This window comes from Aythya ferina (genome assembly GCF_964211825.1).
Source record: "Aythya ferina genome assembly, chromosome: 26".
Taxonomy (NCBI): Eukaryota; Metazoa; Chordata; class Aves; order Anseriformes; family Anatidae; genus Aythya; species Aythya ferina.
This window is the reverse complement of record NC_140324.1, coordinates 3,691,595-3,711,102: the sequence shown is the minus strand read 5'-3', so window position 1 is coordinate 3,711,102 and position 19,508 is coordinate 3,691,595. Positions and strand designations below refer to the sequence as shown.

Genomic DNA, 19,508 nt, shown 5'->3' with positions numbered 1-19,508 from the left:
GGGGGTAGCAAGCGAGAGGTACCTGTGTAAACCACACATTTGTTAAATTCTGGTGACTGACATATTCCCTGGAGCTGCAATCTCTCATTTCAAAGGCTGCTTTATCAAGAAGCTGTCTTTGCTTTACTTAGAGATCCCCACGATACGTTTCTGACGAACAGGAAGAATTCAGACCACATACTGCTTCAGAGAGAGCGGAGCAGGGCAGCGGGTGGCAGTGGATGTGGAACGTTATCTGTACAGCAGATGAATAAGAAGCAGGCACAGGGCTAATTGTACAAATGTGAGTGTCAGCAGCACAGCAAAGATGAGGCTGCTGAGTCGTGCAGACGTGAAGCTTGTGCGGCATGCAGCTCCCACTGCAGTGCTGGCCCCTAAAAGGCTAAGAATAAGGAAGGTTTAGTGTTAGCCTGAGAGGTCATAAATTGTTTTCTGAGCTTCTTACGTGAGTGATGGTGCAGTTAGAAAATTTACATTACATTTCACAACCCGTGGCTCTTGACAGAGTTGCTATGGTGCATGCTACGATAAGAGGGGCTTTTGGTGGAGAGGAGATGGAGTTTAACAGGGGATCTGCTTTGGTTGCTGCCTCTGAGATAACCTGAGATGATGAGACTGGAATATTTTGTGTGGCTGTGCTGTATGGATAAAGCGTTTGTGGCCAGTCTTGCATTGCCAGAGCTGATCATCTGAGCAGAGAGGATATGGGACATGCAAATAGCCCCCTGGTGATTTCAAAGGTTAATTCAGAAGCCTTCGTGACAAGGGAATTGCTAGAATAATCTCCCTCTGCCAAGGTAATTCTGAGGGATCGAAGGAGGCAGAAGAGCTGCTCCTGAGGTAACAAAAGATCATGGTGATCTGCCAAAAAGCTGCACAAATCTGGATTGGTCTTGTCTGCCATTAGAGGATTTTAAGCATTTCTCATTGTGAAGACGCCTGTGTTCTAGCTTGTTTTTCTTCTGAGATTAATATTGCATGAGCCAAGGAAAGCCAAGTCTTTAAAAAGTTGCCTTGTCATTCAAGAGAAGAGCCCAAGTGCAGAAATGAAGGACACCGGGCTGGTCTCTGCTCTCAGGAAAGCAGGAGGCAGGGTGGATGCAGGCAGCACTCGCTGCCCCGGTGGCATCGTGAGCTGCTGACGGCAGCATAAGTACAAGGGAGTGAGGTTTAATTTCCAAGCCTCTGAGAGGTTCTGACTTGGCTGCTCTGTTCCTTCCTACCAGGCTGTAGCTTATGCTGAGAGCTGGAAGATGAAAGGCGTTGGAGGAATTAGTTGTTGCTTTCTTTTTGTTTTAAATCTGGACTTGTCAAGGCTGCAGATTGTCACCGTCTGCTTGGTCAGGAAGAAGTAGTGGCTTTAATTCAGTGACTTCTCTGTAACTGGGCCTGTCACAGCACAAAACATTGCCGGAGCTCATGGCCACCATTTTAAATTACAGAGCGGACCCGAGGGGGCCGGAGAGGAGATTAATTCCGGAAGCTCAGCCTTGATCACGTTCCTGCTGCCGCCGCACAGCCACCTTCCCTTCTGAAATTTCAGCTTGGGAAAGGCTGGGGGAAGGGAACCCTCCAGAAATTTAATCAAAAGCCATTTCCACCAGCAGCTGAAATTACCGAGTACCCTTGAGGACTGGCAGGCAATTCAGCCTGGATCATACCTAGCCAATAGAAGCAGCGATGCCTTTTGCTCCAGCAGGACGAGGACCAGCAACCCAATTTCATATTGGTACAGCTCCCCACCCTTAGCTGCCCCTCGAGACACGAGTTAAGCGTTCTGTACCGAGTTAATCTTAGGTTAGCAGAAACCTGCCAGCCCGGCCAACCGCTCTGCTGTAATTAGGAAGGGGCCAACTCTCCAAACAGTGCAAACTGTCCGTGCCAGTCCTGGAGGCTCTCTAAAGCTGAACCTGAACACCAGCGCATGCCAGTGTCCATTTTAACTTCAGAGCAGCTTTCTCCTGCCATGTCCCAATCACCCTCTTTGCTCTGGCAGTACCTTCTGCCACTCGCATCAAACCCGTCAGGCAAGGACACGAGCAGGCAGCTGTAACTCAATAGCCTGTAACTTATGCAAATAGAAAAAAATAAAAATAAAAATGACAGCGGGTAATTTAAAGCAAGTCAAAGCCTGTAATTTCAAAGCCTTTACTGGCTGAATCCAGCCTGGTTTTATTCCGTGCTTTGTCCAGCTGTAGCTCGCTGCCTGGAATTAGGCTGTGGACCACGCTGAGCATCACCCAGATGCGTTTGGTACCCAGCTCCTGGGCATTTTGGGACAAGGACTTCTTTTGTTCTATTTGAGAGCAGCAAAGCAAGAGCCCTAAGCCTGCACTTTTGCAGTAACACCAATGAGAGTGTGGTCTTAAGGTTTGATAGTTGGTCTCTCTAACATATCCTGCAGGAAATTATTTGTCTCCCTGTAGCTCAGACCTTCAAGACAGGAACTTCAGCTGGGAAGAATTTGCAAAGAGTCTTCTTGCAGTGACTCCAACCCAGCAAGCCATGAAGGCTCTCATGTTTTGCAGGGGAAATTCTCTCTAACATTCTTGTGCAAATCTTATGCTTCCAGCTGCATCAAGTCCTGTCCTGCACAACCCACTGACTTGGTTTTGCTGATTTAATGCAGGAATTGTGGGCAGTGATTACATTAATGCCAACTACATTGATGGCTACCGGAAGCAGAATGCCTACATTGCCACGCAAGGACCTCTGCCAGAGACCTTTGGGGACTTCTGGAGGATGGTGTGGGAGCAGCGCTCAGCTACTATTGTTATGATGACTAAGCTGGAGGAGAAATCACGGGTAAGAAGCATGAGAGGGATGACAAGTTAGTCATAATCCTGGGGGACTGGAGGGTAGGGTTGGGGAACAGTGAATTCCTTTGATCTGCAGCCCACGTTTATGTCAGTGGGGGATTTCTACCTGTTTTGCCAGCACCCTGAAAGTTCAGTGATTCATTCCTTCAAAAAAAAAAAAAAATTCATCCCAGAAAGCTGCAGCCTCCATTGCAGCTCCAAGAGAAGAGGACACTCAATGCCACCACATGCTCTGTAGGTCTGTCCTGGAGTTAATCGTTTGGCAGACCTCGGATTTATGTTCAGTTCTCGTTTAACAAGCCCCAGTACTTTCACTCTCATTTTCAAGATGACTCCAGTCTGTTGATGTGATTGATGTGGTGCACCAAAGCCTTCGTAGGAGCTTTCCATGCCAGGTGTCTCCCTGTTGCAGTGCTCTGGAAAGAAACATTCCTTGCACCTTCCCTCCCCTTTGCAACCTTGCGAGCTTCACTTGTAACATCAGGATGCTTTGGGGATGAGTTCCAGCAGTCCGGGGTTTGTTCCAGCATTCAGCATTGCCTTCTGTCTTCCAGATCAAGTGTGACCAGTACTGGCCAGGCCGAGGTACAGACACCTACGGAATGATTCAAGTGACGTTACTCGACACCATCGAGTTGGCCACATTCTGCGTTCGAACGTTCTCCCTTCATAAGGTGAGCTTTCTCCTGCCCCCGTTTCCTTCCCAGAGACGGGCACGCTCTCGTCCTCACCCGGCACGGTCAGGGCACGGCGCTGTGCTGGTACTGCACGTTACCCTCGGCGTGTTCCTCTCTTTGCAGAACGGCTCCAGTGAGAAGCGGGAGGTCCGCCAGTTCCAGTTCACAGCGTGGCCTGACCACGGTGTACCCGAGTACCCCACCCCGTTCCTGGCTTTCCTGAGACGGGTGAAAACCTGCAACCCCCCGGATGCTGGTCCAATCGTGGTGCACTGCAGGTACTGATATCCCACACCGCACTCTTACACGGGGCTCTCTGCAAGGGAGGCAAAATGTCAGTAGGCCATTTATCTGTACCTCGGAGACATTCAATCTCCTAGCGAGTACCCAGCCAGTAAGAGCCGTCCTGTAAAGTGGATTCCCAGCCAGCGTCTGACAAGGATACTTGGGGTTTTCATTCAGTGCAGAATTTCCAGCAATGAGTGGTTTAGTTGGTTCCAAATTACTCAGACTTTACTAGCAGCAGGAAGCACCTTATGCTGTTCTGGCCTCTGTTTCTCTGTGCAGGGGTAGTTTCTTGTCACAGTGGGAAAGGAGGAAGCTCAAGTGTGACCTAGGAAGCTGCTTGGCATTGCTGCATTGGGTGTTTGGGAGGGAGAGATGCTTGAGCTGTCAAAGGGATAGCTGACATTGATTGAAAGAGGGGGTTTTTGAGTGCTGCAGCCATTCTGATATGACAAACTGAAGGCCCCCGCAGGCAGGTAGCATTCCCTAATTCAATTTCCAACCCAAAGAGGAACACTTGCAGCCTCAACTTAGATAAATCCCTGTGTTCCTCAGGAGGTTGTGGAGAAGCCTGCAGGTTACTCAGCACTGAGGAAAGACATCTGAATTTTACAGGCTGCTGGGGGAAGTTAATCCTGCCTCTCCTAGAGGATGCCATTTAAACAGGCTTTGTAAGTGGGCAACTTATCACTAACCTTGCAGATGGCAATTATCGTGCACCTCTCAGAAAATGAATAAAGAGAGCTGTCAGCTCACAATGTGCAGGAACCGGCTCCCAGATCAGCTGCTAAATTCTTGCCAAAGCTCCAGTCACCTGCTTGGTTCAGGTGTTAGGCAATCTAATTAACAGAGATCAAGGGGGCTTTATGAAAAAAGGGCACTGCACCAGAATAGTGAAAGGAAACCCTTTATTAGCAGTGGCAAATGCACAGACCCACAGAGCCCTGCTGATTCACAAATGCCATTACATGCAAGTCTGATGTTACCTCAATGCACAAAAACATTCAGGAAAAGGGGTGACGCATGTAACTCATTACAACATCAGTCGTTTCTCAGATGCTGAAAGATCTGAGTGTTAGACATGCTTTTTAAGCCCTTAGGTCGTGCTAACCTTTTGCTCAAGCTCCCTACCTAGCATTGTCGTAATTGTGTGTCTGCCAGGAGAGCTCCCCTCATGGGGATGTGACACAAAGAGGTGTGAGAAGCGGGGCAGATCAGTGTGGAGGGGCAACAGTCATGCTACCAGAGGCCACCTTTCATCTTGGGTCCTCAGGTGACAGAAGGCCAAACTCTGTTTTGGAATTTTTTGTTAACCTGAGCAGAGACTCAAAGTGAATCTCTGCACGTTGCAAACTGTCTTTGGTACTAGGGCTGAGCACATCTGCACCCAGAGTAGCACAGACAATGAGGGAACTTTTCCATCCACTGGCTCTGAACTCCAGGAGCCTCCCTGTGCCACTGTGGCCCAGGCTGGGCTCAGATAAGCAGCCCTTCAGGTGCCAGCACAGGCTTTACAGGTGCCACTGTAGCACCAGTGACTTTAGAGCAGCAGTAACTCTGGTGTCATCGCTGTCCTCCACTGTCCCAAATCCTCCAACAGTTTGTTTTTTGTTTTGTTTTGTTTTTTAAATTTGCTAAGAGCAACACATTGAGGTGAGTGGGAATTAACACAACCAGTTTGATTAAGCAAGTTCTTTTAATACAAGAAAATCCATAAAACAGATGAACCAAAACCATTTGGGTATGTTCTGGTTTGCTAAGAATTCCTTGGTCTCAGCTCTTCAATAGCTGTGTTCACAAGGCTTCAGTTCTGTCCCATCCAGTGAGTGCAGGTCGTTCGCTGTCTGCCTCGTGTCCATTCCTACCCCACAATTACTGCTGTTTGCACCAGTGGAAAGCTCCTCACTTGGGTGGCAAAGAACCTCTTTCTTTGGTGGGTGAGTTGTCCATCGCTCAGCTTTCTTCCTCTACTTTTCAGCGCGGGAGTTGGAAGGACCGGCTGCTTCATTGTGATCGACGCCATGCTAGAGAGGATAAAACACGAGAAGACAGTGGACATTTACGGGCACGTTACCCTCATGAGGTCACAGCGCAACTACATGGTGCAGACAGAAGACCAGTACAGCTTTATACACGATGCCTTGCTTGAGGCTGTTGCCTGTGGCAACACAGAAGTCCCAGCTAGGAATCTCTACACATACATCCAGAAACTGGCACAGATCGAAGTTGGAGAGCACGTGACAGGCATGGAACTGGAGTTCAAGGTAAAGGCAGGCGCTTGAACTGGGCTAGTAGTGACTGGGGAAGGCTCTGTGTGCCTCGTGGGAGCTGTCTTCTGCTGGCACTCATAGCAGACAGGGAGCCTTTACAAGGCTGATGGAACTTCTTGGTGCCACGTTAGAGAAGTAATTATTCTGGCTTCTGCTGCTGCAGTTCCCAGGGGAAACTGCGCTGTTGTTGCAGGAGGCTTGGCTGGTTGTTTCAAATCCACACTGAATTTGCTCCTTCCTTAGATTGGGTTTTTAAATGTTTGCTGTGAAAGTTTTGCTGGGGGGGGCGTGTCACTCTCTCTGTCCTCCAGAAATGGGGAGCACATGAGGTGGAACAAAATGGTGGAGCACAGAGGGCAAGTTATGTAGGCTGCCGTGGGGGCCAGGCAGATGAGGGGCAGCCAGGAGCTGAGCAAGTGGTTGTGACTCTGCTTTTATCTTCAGCGACTCGCCAACTCCAAAGCCCACACCTCCAGGTTCATCAGTGCCAATCTCCCATGCAACAAATTCAAGAATCGCCTTGTCAACATCATGCCATACGAGACGACGCGGGTCTGCCTTCAGCCCATCAGGGGAGTGGAAGGGTCAGACTACATCAACGCCAGCTTTATTGATGGCTACAGGTAACCAGCACCTGGCTGCCCTCGCCACCATCAGGGTGTTAACCTAACTCAGCAGGCTGCTTTCTGAGGATGCAGCACTAAGGGATTAGGTGATTAGGACTAGGTGATAACACCGGTCTGTTCTGTCCCATCCCCTACCTGTACTGCACACAGTACACGTTTAGAGGGAAATTCCTTCTTGCTTACAGCTCATAACAGTGTGATCTGGATTCACCTTCACCTGTGGAAACAGTAATTAGAAAAAGCTTCACCACTCAAGCTTTTGTTGTTTTGGGTTGTTTTGGGTTTTAGTTTGTGGTGGTTTTTTGGTTTTTTTTGGCCACTAGCACCAAAGACACCACCTCAGGCCCCCTTTAGACATTGCATCCTTCTAGCTCTGTCCCAGCACTATTTGTTTTCCTGTATTTCAGTCTTTGCATGTGCTTCCCACAGCCATGTGCACAAGCCATTGTGTACGCTCAGGGTACAAGCCATGATGTAGCCTCCTCTTGACCCCGTGCCTCAGGTTTGTGTTCTGTTTCAGACAACAGAAGGCATACATCGCTACACAAGGGCCCCTGGCAGAGACCACAGAAGATTTCTGGCGGATGCTATGGGAAAACAACTCCACCATTGTCGTGATGTTGACTAAGCTTCGCGAGATGGGTCGGGTAAGTGTGCACTAAGAAGCGGGGGGGAGAAGCCTGCAACCCAAGGGCTAACAGAGCCATTTCTTTCCCCTTGGCAGGAAAAGTGCCATCAGTACTGGCCCGCAGAGCGTTCTGCCCGGTACCAGTACTTTGTAGTAGATCCCATGGCTGAATACAACATGCCTCAGTACATCCTGCGAGAATTCAAGGTCACCGATGCCAGGGTAAGCAACGTACGAGGTGCAGTCTGTGTTTGCAAGGGTAACAGTTTTGGGGGTGGGGGGACTGGAGTGGCTCAAACACATGCGATCAAGAACATGGCTTACAGAAAGCAGTGGAGTTTGGCTCCTATAAGAAAAACTGAGGTGTAAACTCTTCCTATGAGAAAATCTGGGATTATCCTCAGCGGATGAGAGATTAGTTATGATGAGGAATGGAATGCACAGCCACAGATAAATTGTACTTAAATATGTTTTCTTATAAACTGAGTTTTCTAAGCTCTGTTCACTAATCACAGTAGCAAGTCACTGTTAGAAGTTCACCAAGCTTTGGGCTTTACTTGCAGCTTATTTGAAAGGAAAGCGGAATGTCCCCAAACACCTAATAAAAACAAAGACTTGCAAAGGATACTCTTTGCCCTACAGAAAACATACACTTCTCTTCTGGTTTTAAGGAGAGACGCTATCACTAAGATTCAAAGGGGCACTGACTCAATCCTAGATTCAATGTCAGATTTCTCCTCCCAGGGAACATTTCAGTTTGTTCTGAGATTTGGTTAGCAAATGTAACTCTCACTCTCAAAGCAGTTTTCCCTGCTTTTGAGGTTGTCAGTATTGTAGAACCTGATAATCCTATTTGCAAGGTTGAGGAGGAGGATGCTTCGTCAGTCCTGGTAGAACAAGATTTATCTTCCTGTCAGCTGTAATTCTGACACTATGGCAACTCTTCCTCAAGATTGATAGAGAGGCCATAACCTCCCCTTGGATGTTCCTTTGCTGAAGACTCCATCTGCGCAGTCTTTGCAGTGGTTGGACCTTTCAGGACACCTGCCAGGAGCATAGATCTGCACTGACAAACCAACTCCAGAAATGTCAAGTGCAAGATGAGCAGCTTCATCATGATATATATTAAATCCAACACAAAGTTGGTTTGACTTTTTGTGCCCCTTAACGAACTAGCAATAAAATGTGGTGGTGGTTTTTTGGTTGTTTGTTTGGTTTTTTTTTGGTTTTTTTTTTTTTTGCCATTTGTACTTGGTAACAGAAACACAGGATGTTTTAGCTATTAATATTTTCTTCCCCAGGATGGTCAGTCACGAACTGTTCGTCAGTTCCAGTTCACTGACTGGCCAGAACAAGGCGTGCCAAAATCAGGAGAAGGTTTTATCGATTTCATTGGACAGGTACATAAGACCAAGGAGCAGTTTGGCCAGGATGGCCCCATCTCTGTCCACTGCAGGTAAGCATGTACAAATGGAAACACTGAATTAATTTATCTGAGGATGCAAAAGAGCCAAAGGAATTAAAATCCTGCAGGCATGTCTCTCCTTTCCCACCCCATCATTGCAGGTAGATTTCATGGGGTGGGGCTGGAATGGATGGCTAAAGACTGTTGATTTTGCCAACCAAACTCATCTCCCTTCAGACCTGGGCAGTGCCCCCAAGGCTTTTGCCCCCCTTCTATCCAGATGAGAGGTATGAAATGCTGATGCCCTGCAGGACACAGGAAACACAGTGTTAATCAATATTTGACCTGCAGCATTTTACCTGTTTTATTACCAGTCTCAGCCCAGTTCTGCAGCCCTAATACTGCTAGCCTGTGTTTGCTGATAGCAAGATACTTTCCTCCCACTGGGCAGAAGAAAATGCATTCTTCACCTATTTACTTTAAAAAAAAAAAAAAAATAGTGTTAAATATTAGTAATAATTCTCACACTGAATGCTGTTCACTGCTACCCAAACTTTTTTTTTTAATGTCAGTCTCTCAAATGTTTGTTTGGGTCACACACTTTGGCAGTGAGACTTTCCAGCTCTAACATGCTTATGTTCATAAGACAAGGCTGTTAGTTCAACCATACCATAACCTCAGTGTTTAAGAAAGCATTGGACCATTGTAACGTACCATTTTTTGGTGTTTTTCCATCTCCCATTGCTGCAGTGCTGGTGTGGGCAGGACTGGAGTGTTTATCACACTGAGTATCGTCCTGGAAAGAATGCGCTATGAGGGTGTTGTAGATATTTTCCAGACAGTAAAGATGCTGCGAACGCAACGACCTGCTATGGTGCAAACAGAGGTAAGGTGGAGCAGCAAGCCCTTTCTTTGTCACTGTTTACAGGACCTGAGTAGCAAGTCCCAGACCTTTGCAGACCAATTCCCCAAATGCCCTGGCTGAGTGCAGCAGACTTTTTGCCCTTCTAACCATTAGCAAAACCTTACCTGAAGGGTAAGCAAGCCCAGGCTGCACTATTGGTTCACTTTACTAAGTAATAACAACAACCATGGGCCTTTAAATTTCTTAAAGATTTCATCCCAGTCTGCCAGCCTTGATTCTTATCTCATCCTGTCTCTGAGATAAGGGGAACTCACCTGCTTCTAAACACAGCCCACTTTTTTTTTTTTTTTTTGCTGCAGAGAGTGGAAAACTATTGGCAGGATGCCTGCTATCTATGAGATGCATGACAATAAGGAAAAGGGATTTCCTTTCCCAGTAGCTCACAGCTCTTTGAGAATAAAAGGGTCTGTGCAGGGTTCCTGCCCAGGTGTGCACTAGCTGGAAGTGGGGCAGGGAACTGTAGAGCGGCTGTTTCAGCCTCTGAAGCTGAAGCACTGTTTTTCTTTCCTGTTTGCAGGATGAATACCAGTTCTGTTACCAGGCAGCTTTGGAATATCTGGGAAGTTTTGATCACTATGCAACATAAAAAGCCATCCGTTGTGCAGACTTTACCAACCACTTAAGTCCTGGAAGGCCTCTTTTGACCCAGGAGGAGCGCTTGAACTTACAAAACTGAATCAGAAGAAGTACCTTTTCATCTGGACAATGCATTGGGGAGCAGGGGGAAGGATTGAAAGGAACACCCCTTCAGGAACTCCATGTTGTAACCTGGACCGTGAAGAGGCAGCTCAGGAGATTGCTGAAGGACTGCTTTAAGTGGTGAACTGCTCTTGTTACCTCAAGTGGTGTTCGCTGTGGAAGATGTATGGACATCATGAAACAGATCCAAAAGCTAAAACACACCTTGCGAAACGTTACCGCTGGAGAAGGGAAGGAAACCGACTTTGGTTACATCATTAGAGTTCAGTTTATTTACTAATATAGTTGGCAGTCTTTAAAGGAAGTCACTTGCAGAATTGAAGGTGTTCTGTAAAAGATAAGAAAAGGAACTAAATCTCAACACTTAGACAAACGTAGGGTCAGGAGTTCTTCTAGCTGGAGTCTTAATAACCTCAGTATCAACATTGGGATGATTCTGGGCTTACAGGCACCTTGCAAGCAGCATTCACTGAATGCCCCTGCCACGCGAGAGGTTTTATAGCTCACACTTTGAATACTTGGAACATTCCTCATTTCTTCTAATTCCAAAATTTATTTTTTAGGATATTTAAAATTAGAGAGAGACAGAGAGAGAGAACCCAGACCTGGCTGTGTGGTGTGGCCCCCTCCCCTTGCACACAGGTGGGACAGGTAGAGGTGGCAGCTCCCCTGGGCTGGGTTCGCTGGCTGCTGGTTCTGCTCCCCCTTTTCAGCACATCCAGCTACACAGAGGCATTAATTGGGCAGCAGTGGGACACCCCAGTACAGAAAGGCAGCCCCTTTCCCATTCTCTTTGCACATTCACACAACCCCACTTCTGCTGCAAGGAGCTGTGCCGCCCCACCAGTTCCTGCCACAGAAGGCCAGGAGCATCTCTCTGGAAGGAGCCTGAGAAGCATCCTTAAGAAATTTATTTCCACTAGCCAACTGCTTCTTGCTGCCAACCCCTCACCTCCGGACACAGCAGCTCTCCGGGCGCGATGCAGCGATACTCCTCAGGACTGTCCCGGTACCACATCAGACCAAGCTCATTGGCACAGCTACGAACATGCCCTAGCTGTATAAATAACTGGGAAAGATCAAGTGAGATCAATGGCATATACTGTGAGTGGCTTTCTTTAAAGTATCGATGTAACTGTAACAAGTGACATTACCTTTTTTTTAAATAGTGTATTTTTTCCTTTTTTTTTTTTTTTTAAAAAAAAAAAGACAAAGAATATCAGTCAATGAATTTAAAAGAAAAATTTGCTTATTTGTTCATATTATGTTCAAAGACAGTCTATTTTTTCACTGTAGAAATGTTACGTGTAATGGCTGTGATATATAAAAATGCAGTGCAAATTGCTACTTCTACATATTGCTTTTCTACCATTTAAAAGGTTTAACTTGCTCATGTAAAAACAAAATGTCCTTTCTGGATTTTTTTGGGGTTCTTTTGTTTTAAAATCGCAGGCATATCACGTGTCTTTGGAAGGGTGGGAGATCAGCAGGCAGGCCGAGATGCGGTGGCAGTGCCAACCTCTCCCCTTCAGCTGTGGCCCTGCTGCTCCGTCCTAACAGGGCCAGGGCTGAACTGGGAGAATAAAACACACCAGTGTCTTACAACTGAAGACAAAAAGAGGGCAGTTTCAGAGCCGTGGCACACATCGGCACGTACACAGATTATAAACATCAGTGGTGTAATGCAGGTAACAGCCCAACTCTGTCTGGGCCCTGGGAGGTAGATATGAAGTGCTTGCAGGTGTACGTGACAAGGAGTTTTCTTGCAGAAGTGGCAGAGGAGAGAGCACGTCTCGGAAAAGATGCACTGCCCTGAACACTGCTTGCCTGGGACTTTTTTTATTTTTCTAGAAGGGTTTATCATTGCCATCAAGTGCTACCCAGAAAACCCCACAACAATCCATTTCCTGTCTTTAACTGAAAAAGAAAAAAAAAAAAAAGAACGAAAGGCTTCTTCGAGATTTAACTTCTTATCTGTGTGAAAGTTGCCCAAATTTCTAAGTATGTTGCAGCAAAACCTTACTGGAAGAGTTGGGGGGAGGGAGGGAGGTTTTTTTCCTTTGTATGAGAGCAAAGTGCTGTTGCTTTCACACTGTTATTTCAAACTGAAACAGTAAGTGGTTTTCATACCACTGTGTATGTAGATATATTGACTTTGTATTAAAGGAAGATTGTCTGAAAGGCCTGACTGCAAACCTGTTTGTTGTTGGGAGCGGGCAATGAACAAAGCAGTTGCTCCGTGTAACGCAGCGACTGCAAAACCCTTTTCCCTGGCACACGCAGCCAGGTGGCAGGTTGCTCTCCCTCTGCTGTGCTTATGCTCTTTCTAAAAATAGGCCACCTGTACAAGCCAAACATGCAGTTGCAAAGAAACAACCTCATTTGGAGAGCTTTTAGCCAAGTAGCTGCAGTGCCACCGGTACACGCATCCCTCTGGGTTAGGTCTAGCAGTGTGGCCGTTGGCACGAGCGTACCAGGACCACTGCTCACCCGAGAAGCCACAGCTGCATGGGCTATGCCTGCCTTGAGGGTTAAACCCTTCGGTGGCCTCCATTTCTGCTGCCTCACGTAGCCCTTACATGGGGCAGCAGCATCAAGAGGAGCAGCTCCTGTCCCCTCACCTGCTCAGTCTATGGGGGAAGGAGCCACCAGCACCCCTCAGCTGGCCCAGGCACCATCCTGGCTATGGACCATGGCACCAAGCCTGCAGGCAAGCATTTTTCAGTCAATAAACACTTACTCAGAGCAGGAGGAGGTTAAAGCCGATGGTCACATTTGCAGCATGTGGCAAGGACAGATGGAGGGCTCCCGTGGGACGCTGCTGACGAAGTCTGCGCTGGGGGGAAGAGCCCAGGAAGAGCGCACAGGTCACAGCTCCACCATCCAGAAAAGGCAGAGCCTTGTGTTTCCATTCCCTGCAACACAACGGGGTGACAACACTGAAAGCCCAGAACTGAGATCCTGTCTCAATTTCAGCATGAGGTGCTCACAAACTGTCCATCCAAGCCAGATTTATGGCATATAAACTAAACCAGTCTTGTACTAGGACTGCGGGTGCCATGCCACTCAATCTAGCCTGAGCTTCACGTTTTTTCTTCCCCATCAAGTCAGAAAGACATTACGCAGGGAAACACAGGAGATGCAGGTTTTTGGAAGCAGCAGGATGATGAGAGTATTCCTATATCAGTTTCCCCCCCTCCTTGCCTTTACAGCTGTGCTGTGCCAGCACAAACCCTCCCGCCCTCCTAGCACACCACCAGCAGCATTTTGGCTCCCACTTAAAGGAAAAAAGAAGGCTTAGCAAGTTAACATAGAACTGCGATCAAACATCGAGCTGTGAACTCAGGGAATTACATCACCTCCAAAATTTTGTTGCTCCACGTGACAGAGCAAGCGGGGAGTCAAACCACATCAAACCCTGATGGCACAGGAAAAAAGGAGGAGAAAACCAGTATCCTTGTTTGTAAACATCTCATGCAGGCAATTATATGAATAGTAAATATTTTTTCTTTTACTCCTAATCATCTCTTGGACTCATCGATAATTCGTGGCACCAAACCCTACAAGCTAGCAGTACAACACAGCAAAGATACTTTTCATCAACCTTGCCTCAGTCAATGCGTTGATTTTTAATATCCCCTTATTCCATCATTGAAGAATAGAAAGGAAAAAACAATTTTCCTTCTAAGCGCTGGAAGTTTTTTTTCTGATTTTCCTTCATCGGCCTCTGTAGCTCTAGCATGTGCCTACCTGGTCTCCTGCGATCTCAGCGGTACTATTCTTGTCTCTCTGTGCTCCTAATCATTTCCACCGCCTCTCCCCAGTCTCTTTGTTTGGTTCCATCCTTTTTTTGAGCTGCTGTGACCACCCCCCATGTAGAGATGCAAAACTCTCACTGAACAGCAATAAATACCACGTGGAGCACAGGGAAATGAGTGACAAAGAACTGGAACAGCAGCTAGGGACAAGGTAAATCTTTCAAAAAAAAACGAAAAGAAAACACAATACAGTAGGGAGCCAGATACAGAAGCAAATACAAAATAGAATCTCAAAGCAAGAGTAAGGCTGACAACTGCAAAGATGCCTAATGACACTGATTCCACCTTGACGCAGCAGCAATAGGCCTACAACAGGCGGCAATCGGACAACAGCTCCTTCTCCTTCTCTGGAATATCAAGAAAGACGAGCATTATAACCATGAAAAAAAATCCTGTTGACACCTCTGCCTTCTGATTTTCCTCTGGACACCCAGAGGAACTGCCAGCGCCCAGACCAGGAGCTGCAACATGGCCAGGCGCCCCTCCAGGACCCCCTGCCAAGGCTTTGGATGTCCTGCAGGAAAACAAAACAGGACCCAGGGTGAGCTGCATGAAAACACTGCTTGGGAAACACCAACAGAGCCAAGCAGCCCCAGCCCTGGTGCATTTAGGTACCCACAGCTCCCAGCATAAAAGCCAAAACCACCAGTGAGCACAAAGCAGACAGCACCACGTACACGCTCCTACGGGCTCGGTTGGACAAGAGAGGCCCTGCAGAGCCCAGGCTCCACAAAAAAAAAAAAAAACAGTCTGGAACTGTTGCTACTCTGACTCAGCTCAGTATGCTCAGTACTGATATACGCCACCAAGCTGTGCACAAATTCACCCCATCACACGGGATAGCAGCAGCTTTTATGGCTTCTGCCTCTGCGTTCGGCCAGGATCTGAGCCTCGGGGAAGCCGAGGCCCCAGGAGCACAAACCTGCATGCACTAAGTAGTCCCACTGATGCAGCCTTTTACCGGTGCTCATGAGCTTCCGAAATTACACCCTAATTTGTGGTTTCTGAACGCAACAGAGCGTCGTGCTGGTGGTGTGATTAAGCAGAAATGATTCCGGCCTGCAGGATGCGCGCAGCACACGGGCTGCACCGCAGCGCCCGGCCTCGCTGTGTCGAGCAGATGAAATCCCATTTCTGGTCCAGGCTCCATCTTCCTGGGCTCGCTGTGCCAGCCAGCAGCAGCCTGAAACCCAGCCCACCACTATCTGGCTTTTTTTTTTAATTAAACCCTGAGCGCTGCTCCATTAATGCCCATTTTCAGCAGGGCAGCAGGGAAGGTTCTTGTTTCTTATTGATTCAAAGATCGCTTTCTAACCTGTCTCCCTCTTTTTTTCTTTAACGTGAGCTGATGGATAGCTTTGACAGCACTTTATTAGCTATGTTCATGCAGGGTGGAAGGAGTGAAGCATCACAGGCAGGATTTTTCCAGAAAAGGCCCGGCAGCAAGGCTCCAGATCTCCACGGACACAATCCCTCACAGAGGATCAGGGCTAGAGTGCAGATCGTGGTTTTACGAGGGAATCCCCATTGCACAGCCCTTTATTGAGGCCAAGAGGCACTGCAGAGCCTAACCCAGCCCTGCAGGGGTGGCTGCACCACGCGCTGTCCTCATGGGGAGGGCGCCCAGCACATATTTGGGTTTTTGCCCTGCGGGGCAATTCCACACCACGGCCACTTCAGCCAGCAGCAGCCTTGTTCCCCACTGCCCCCCAGGACTCGGAGCTGACCCCGATCCCAGTCCCTGACCCCAGGCCCTGTACGGCCCTCTCCAGAAGCAGGTGGGTCTCAAGGCATCTTCTGACATCATTTACATGCAAATCCTGATCAGATTCTTTTCACGGTTTAATAAACGTCTCCTTGAGCCCTCCCTCTTCCCCAAATTACTCTTCCCCTGCTCGAGCACAGCTGCTGGAAGGCTGCCGGGCCCCAAACCCCCTCACAGGGGCCAGGGCTCAGCTCAGGGCAGCACGGCTGGAGCTCAGCAGCAGGGGTTTGTGGGGAGCAGCCTCGTCACAGTGAGCGTTTGCCCCACACCATGCAAAACCGTCGCATGAATCCGTCTTAATTTGCATCGGCCTGGATGCCAAATCTCCACGGGACTGATTTGCAAAAGCCCCCACGTCTCCGCACGAGCCTAAACCAAGAGCCCCTTTAGTCCCCTGCAGCAGAACAAAGACTTGAAAGTAGATGTAACCATAATTTACATTCCAGAGGAAAAGGAAAAGCCTTTTCTTGGTTTACAGAATTACCCAAGTGGCAAACCAGTTCCCAGGCCAGGAGAAATTCTTCATGTTGCACTACGCTTTAATTATAGCGAGGGAAGCAGCAACAGAATGAGAAATCAATTCCTCCTCCTAAATAAGATGGTTGCAAATTCCAAGTCAGTAACCGAACAGATGTAGAATTGAAATGGAAAAAGTAAATACCCTAGCAGGCGCTGAGAAAATTGTCTTATTATCTCAACAAGTTCATCCGCTGGGAAGGGGATGGGGGGAGGCTGGTCCCAAATCTCCCCATCAGGAAACCAGAACAATTCGACCACGTATCGCAGCGTCACAGCAGGCACCTGAACGGACACGGCACTGCCCATCCCTGCACCCACAGCTACACCCAAATGCCCCCTGCCCTTCCTTCCAGGCACAAAGCACACCTCTGGGCTGCTCCCCAAGAGCTGCCGTAACCTTTCCTCACCTCCAAGCACCAGCCAGCCCTGCGGGACCTCACAGGAAGCCCCCCGGGGTTATCGCTGCCTTGTCCCCAGCCCCTCACGTCCCTCCTCTCTTGGCACTGCCCTCAGCCCTTCCAGCACCAGCTCCCATCACAACCAGCACCATTCCCAGCTCAGGGATGCTCCTGGTGCTGTCCCCAGAAAGAACAACCTCACCCTGGAGAGGAGCCTGGGGCACCACGAGGCAGCTCTGAAAACCTGGCACTCCTTCGATCATCCTCCTTACCGACATGCTGATGGCACACACCCAGCACCTCGGCCTCCGTGGCCTCCAAGCACCTCTTGGGAGGCTGCTGGGTGACCCCGAGCACTGTCATGGGGTGCTCTCGAGGCTCCCTCCTGGGCTGGATGGCGCCGTGCTGCCCCAAATGGGCTGGGCTCAGGTCCACAGCTCACCCCCACAGCCCAGCACAATCTGATCATCGCACCCAGGGGTGCCAGGCCAGACACAAGGACATAAAACAGGACAACGACTGCTTCAAACCTCACCCATGTGTACCACTGGGCCTGACTGGTGCTTGTATGAACTGCTCATAGTAAAAGCAAATTACTGGATTGTTTCAAAACTCGGCTGAAGCCTGAACAGGGATAAGTTTCTATTTCTTAACAGCGCTCCCCCCCCAGCCACTTAATTTATTCATCCCGGCCCATCTTTAATCTGCCTGTTTTCCTCTTGCACACTCATCTGTCCATCCACCTACATACTAGAGTGGTAACTCCGGATCCCTTTGTGATTTGTACCAGACCCTGACGTCGCTCTCTCCTCACGCCTTTGTCTCGTGGAGGACAGGCACACACAGCTCCCTCCCGGTCAGCACAGACAGCTCCTGATTCACAGCGCTGGGTCCCCCATCCACCCATCTGTGTGCACACAGCGATGCATACATACAAGCACACATGTAGGTGCAGATGGCAATCCCAGATTAATAGGTTACACAAGGGTTTTAGCCCAGGCTTACTGAGGATAATAAACCCCTCTAAAAAAAAAAAAATGTATCCAAATGATTAAAAAAATCTTTTTTTTTCTTTAAACACATAACATTCTGCCTGAGCTGCATGCAAGGTGTTGTTCAGGAAATTGCTAAACTCATCACTACTCATTCAGATTTCACCTCCCTCACGCCCTCCTCCCGTCCCTTTTTGGCTGGGAAAGCCCAGCGCAGCCCCACAGAGCAGCCAGCAGCCACGAGCCCCCAGCTCTGCTCCAAGGTTTTTGAAATGAGACACCGGCACAGTGACACAAAACCATCCCAGGGGAAGGCAAGGGGATAACACCAAAGCCAAACAAGCCGGTGGGATCGCTGCCCATCAGCTGGCAGCGCCTGCTGGTCCACCAGATCCCACAACTAACCTCTGTCTGTGCCTCCGGCCTCCATTCACAAGGAGAAGGAAGCTCCAGGCACCCTGCCCATGGAGCCACCTTGCTGCAAACTGACCCAAAGTGGGACCCAGAGCCCTGCAAAGTGGCACCAAGTGTGCAGGCAAAGCAGCTGCCCCCACCAATGGCCGGGCAATTAGCCTTCTTCTCTGTGTACCTGAAAGAGGAACAAAAAGAAAATCTGCTACAGCTGTCGTGCAATGCAAAGCACCTGAGAAACGAGCAGAGTCCCACAATGTTTCCATGTTTAGGAACCCAAAATCCCTTCTAAAATTAAAAGAAAACCAACTGGTTCCCAGTTTTGGCGATGACTGTATCACAAAGTGCTGCTCAGACTCCTTGCAGCACTCACAAAATTGTTCACCAGGCAAGTGAGGAGGTTGTGCTGTTACCAAAGGAGGGCTGTGTGCTCGCTGAGGAATGGGACTGGTCTGTGGCTGCAGACACCACTCGTGGTCGAGCTGGGCCAGTGGCAGGACCCAGTGGGAAAGCCCCACGGCCTGAGGGGGCAGCCAACGTGCCAGCAGCACGGGGCACTCGCCGGCTTTGGCTGTGAAGGGCATTGGAAAAGCTCTGCCGCTTCCAAGGGTGTGGGACGTGGGCCTTCACGACTCACACGATGCAGCAATACGTACAAAATTCCTTCTTAGAAACAGTCTTGTACCAGTGGCAGGTCTTTGACCAAAATCCACGCTCCAGTTTCCACGAAGAACACCGCTGTCCTCATCCCTGCCCTGGCCCTTTGAAGCTAAGGCCATGTGAAAGCCTCGCAAAGCAGCATCTGGCAACTTAGGCTTTTTTTTTTTAATTGTTAGGGGTAGTTTAGCATTACCCTTACAGAGCAGCAAGGTCTGGAGGTCACACTCATCTCCCATGGGGATTTATTCCACAGGTGAGGCCTCTTCCTTCTCTCCCTCTTTCCCACAGACTCTCCCTCCAGGCGCCGCTCTGAGCCTGGCACCTGCGCTTTGTCTGCTTCGAAAGCAGCCTCTGAAGGCATCTGAACAAAGAACTCACCAACACCTCGCTCACCTTCAGCTTGCCTTCCCGCAGAGCAGAGCACGACGCCATCCAGCGCACAGCTCTGGGCCTGCCTTCAGTCCTTAGGTAAGGACTTGAGGTAGGTGTTATCAAGCTCCCCAGTGATTATCTGCAAAAGCACGCTGAGGACTCGCTTTGTTTCCTGACAAAAGATCAGACAGGCAGAAGAAAAAAAAAAACATCTAGGGATCTAATCAGTATCGTGGAGC

The 19,508-nt window shown here is 48.8% G+C and overlaps 1 protein-coding gene and 1 long non-coding RNA gene across 8 annotated transcripts in view; one reads left to right on the top strand and one right to left on the bottom strand.

The window, feature by feature from the left end:
* PTPRS (protein tyrosine phosphatase receptor type S) overlaps positions 1 to 12,515 on the top strand; it is a 150,996-nt gene extending 138,481 nt beyond the window's left edge. For all 7 annotated transcript variants that reach the window (XM_084498423.1, XM_084498421.1, XM_084498422.1 and 4 more), the window contains 10 exons: positions 2,630 to 2,805; positions 3,374 to 3,493; positions 3,620 to 3,774; positions 5,760 to 6,045; positions 6,496 to 6,674; positions 7,198 to 7,324; positions 7,402 to 7,527; positions 8,607 to 8,761; positions 9,461 to 9,596; positions 10,153 to 12,515. In XM_084498423.1, the coding sequence (XP_084354549.1) occupies positions 2,630 to 2,805; positions 3,374 to 3,493; positions 3,620 to 3,774; positions 5,760 to 6,045; positions 6,496 to 6,674; positions 7,198 to 7,324; positions 7,402 to 7,527; positions 8,607 to 8,761; positions 9,461 to 9,596; positions 10,153 to 10,221 (1,529 nt within the window). In that variant the 3' untranslated portion in view covers positions 10,222 to 12,515. The remainder of the gene's footprint in view (positions 1 to 2,629; positions 2,806 to 3,373; positions 3,494 to 3,619; positions 3,775 to 5,759; positions 6,046 to 6,495; positions 6,675 to 7,197; positions 7,325 to 7,401; positions 7,528 to 8,606; positions 8,762 to 9,460; positions 9,597 to 10,152) is intronic.
* On the bottom strand, positions 10,579 to 19,403 carry LOC311423882. The gene is made up of 4 exons (XR_014685921.1): positions 19,291 to 19,403; positions 18,232 to 18,415; positions 13,075 to 13,249; positions 10,579 to 11,403 (listed from the first exon to the last, which is right to left on the bottom strand). It is a non-coding gene; the product is annotated as an uncharacterized lncRNA (long non-coding RNA).
* Positions 19,404 to 19,508: the final 105 nt, after the last annotated feature.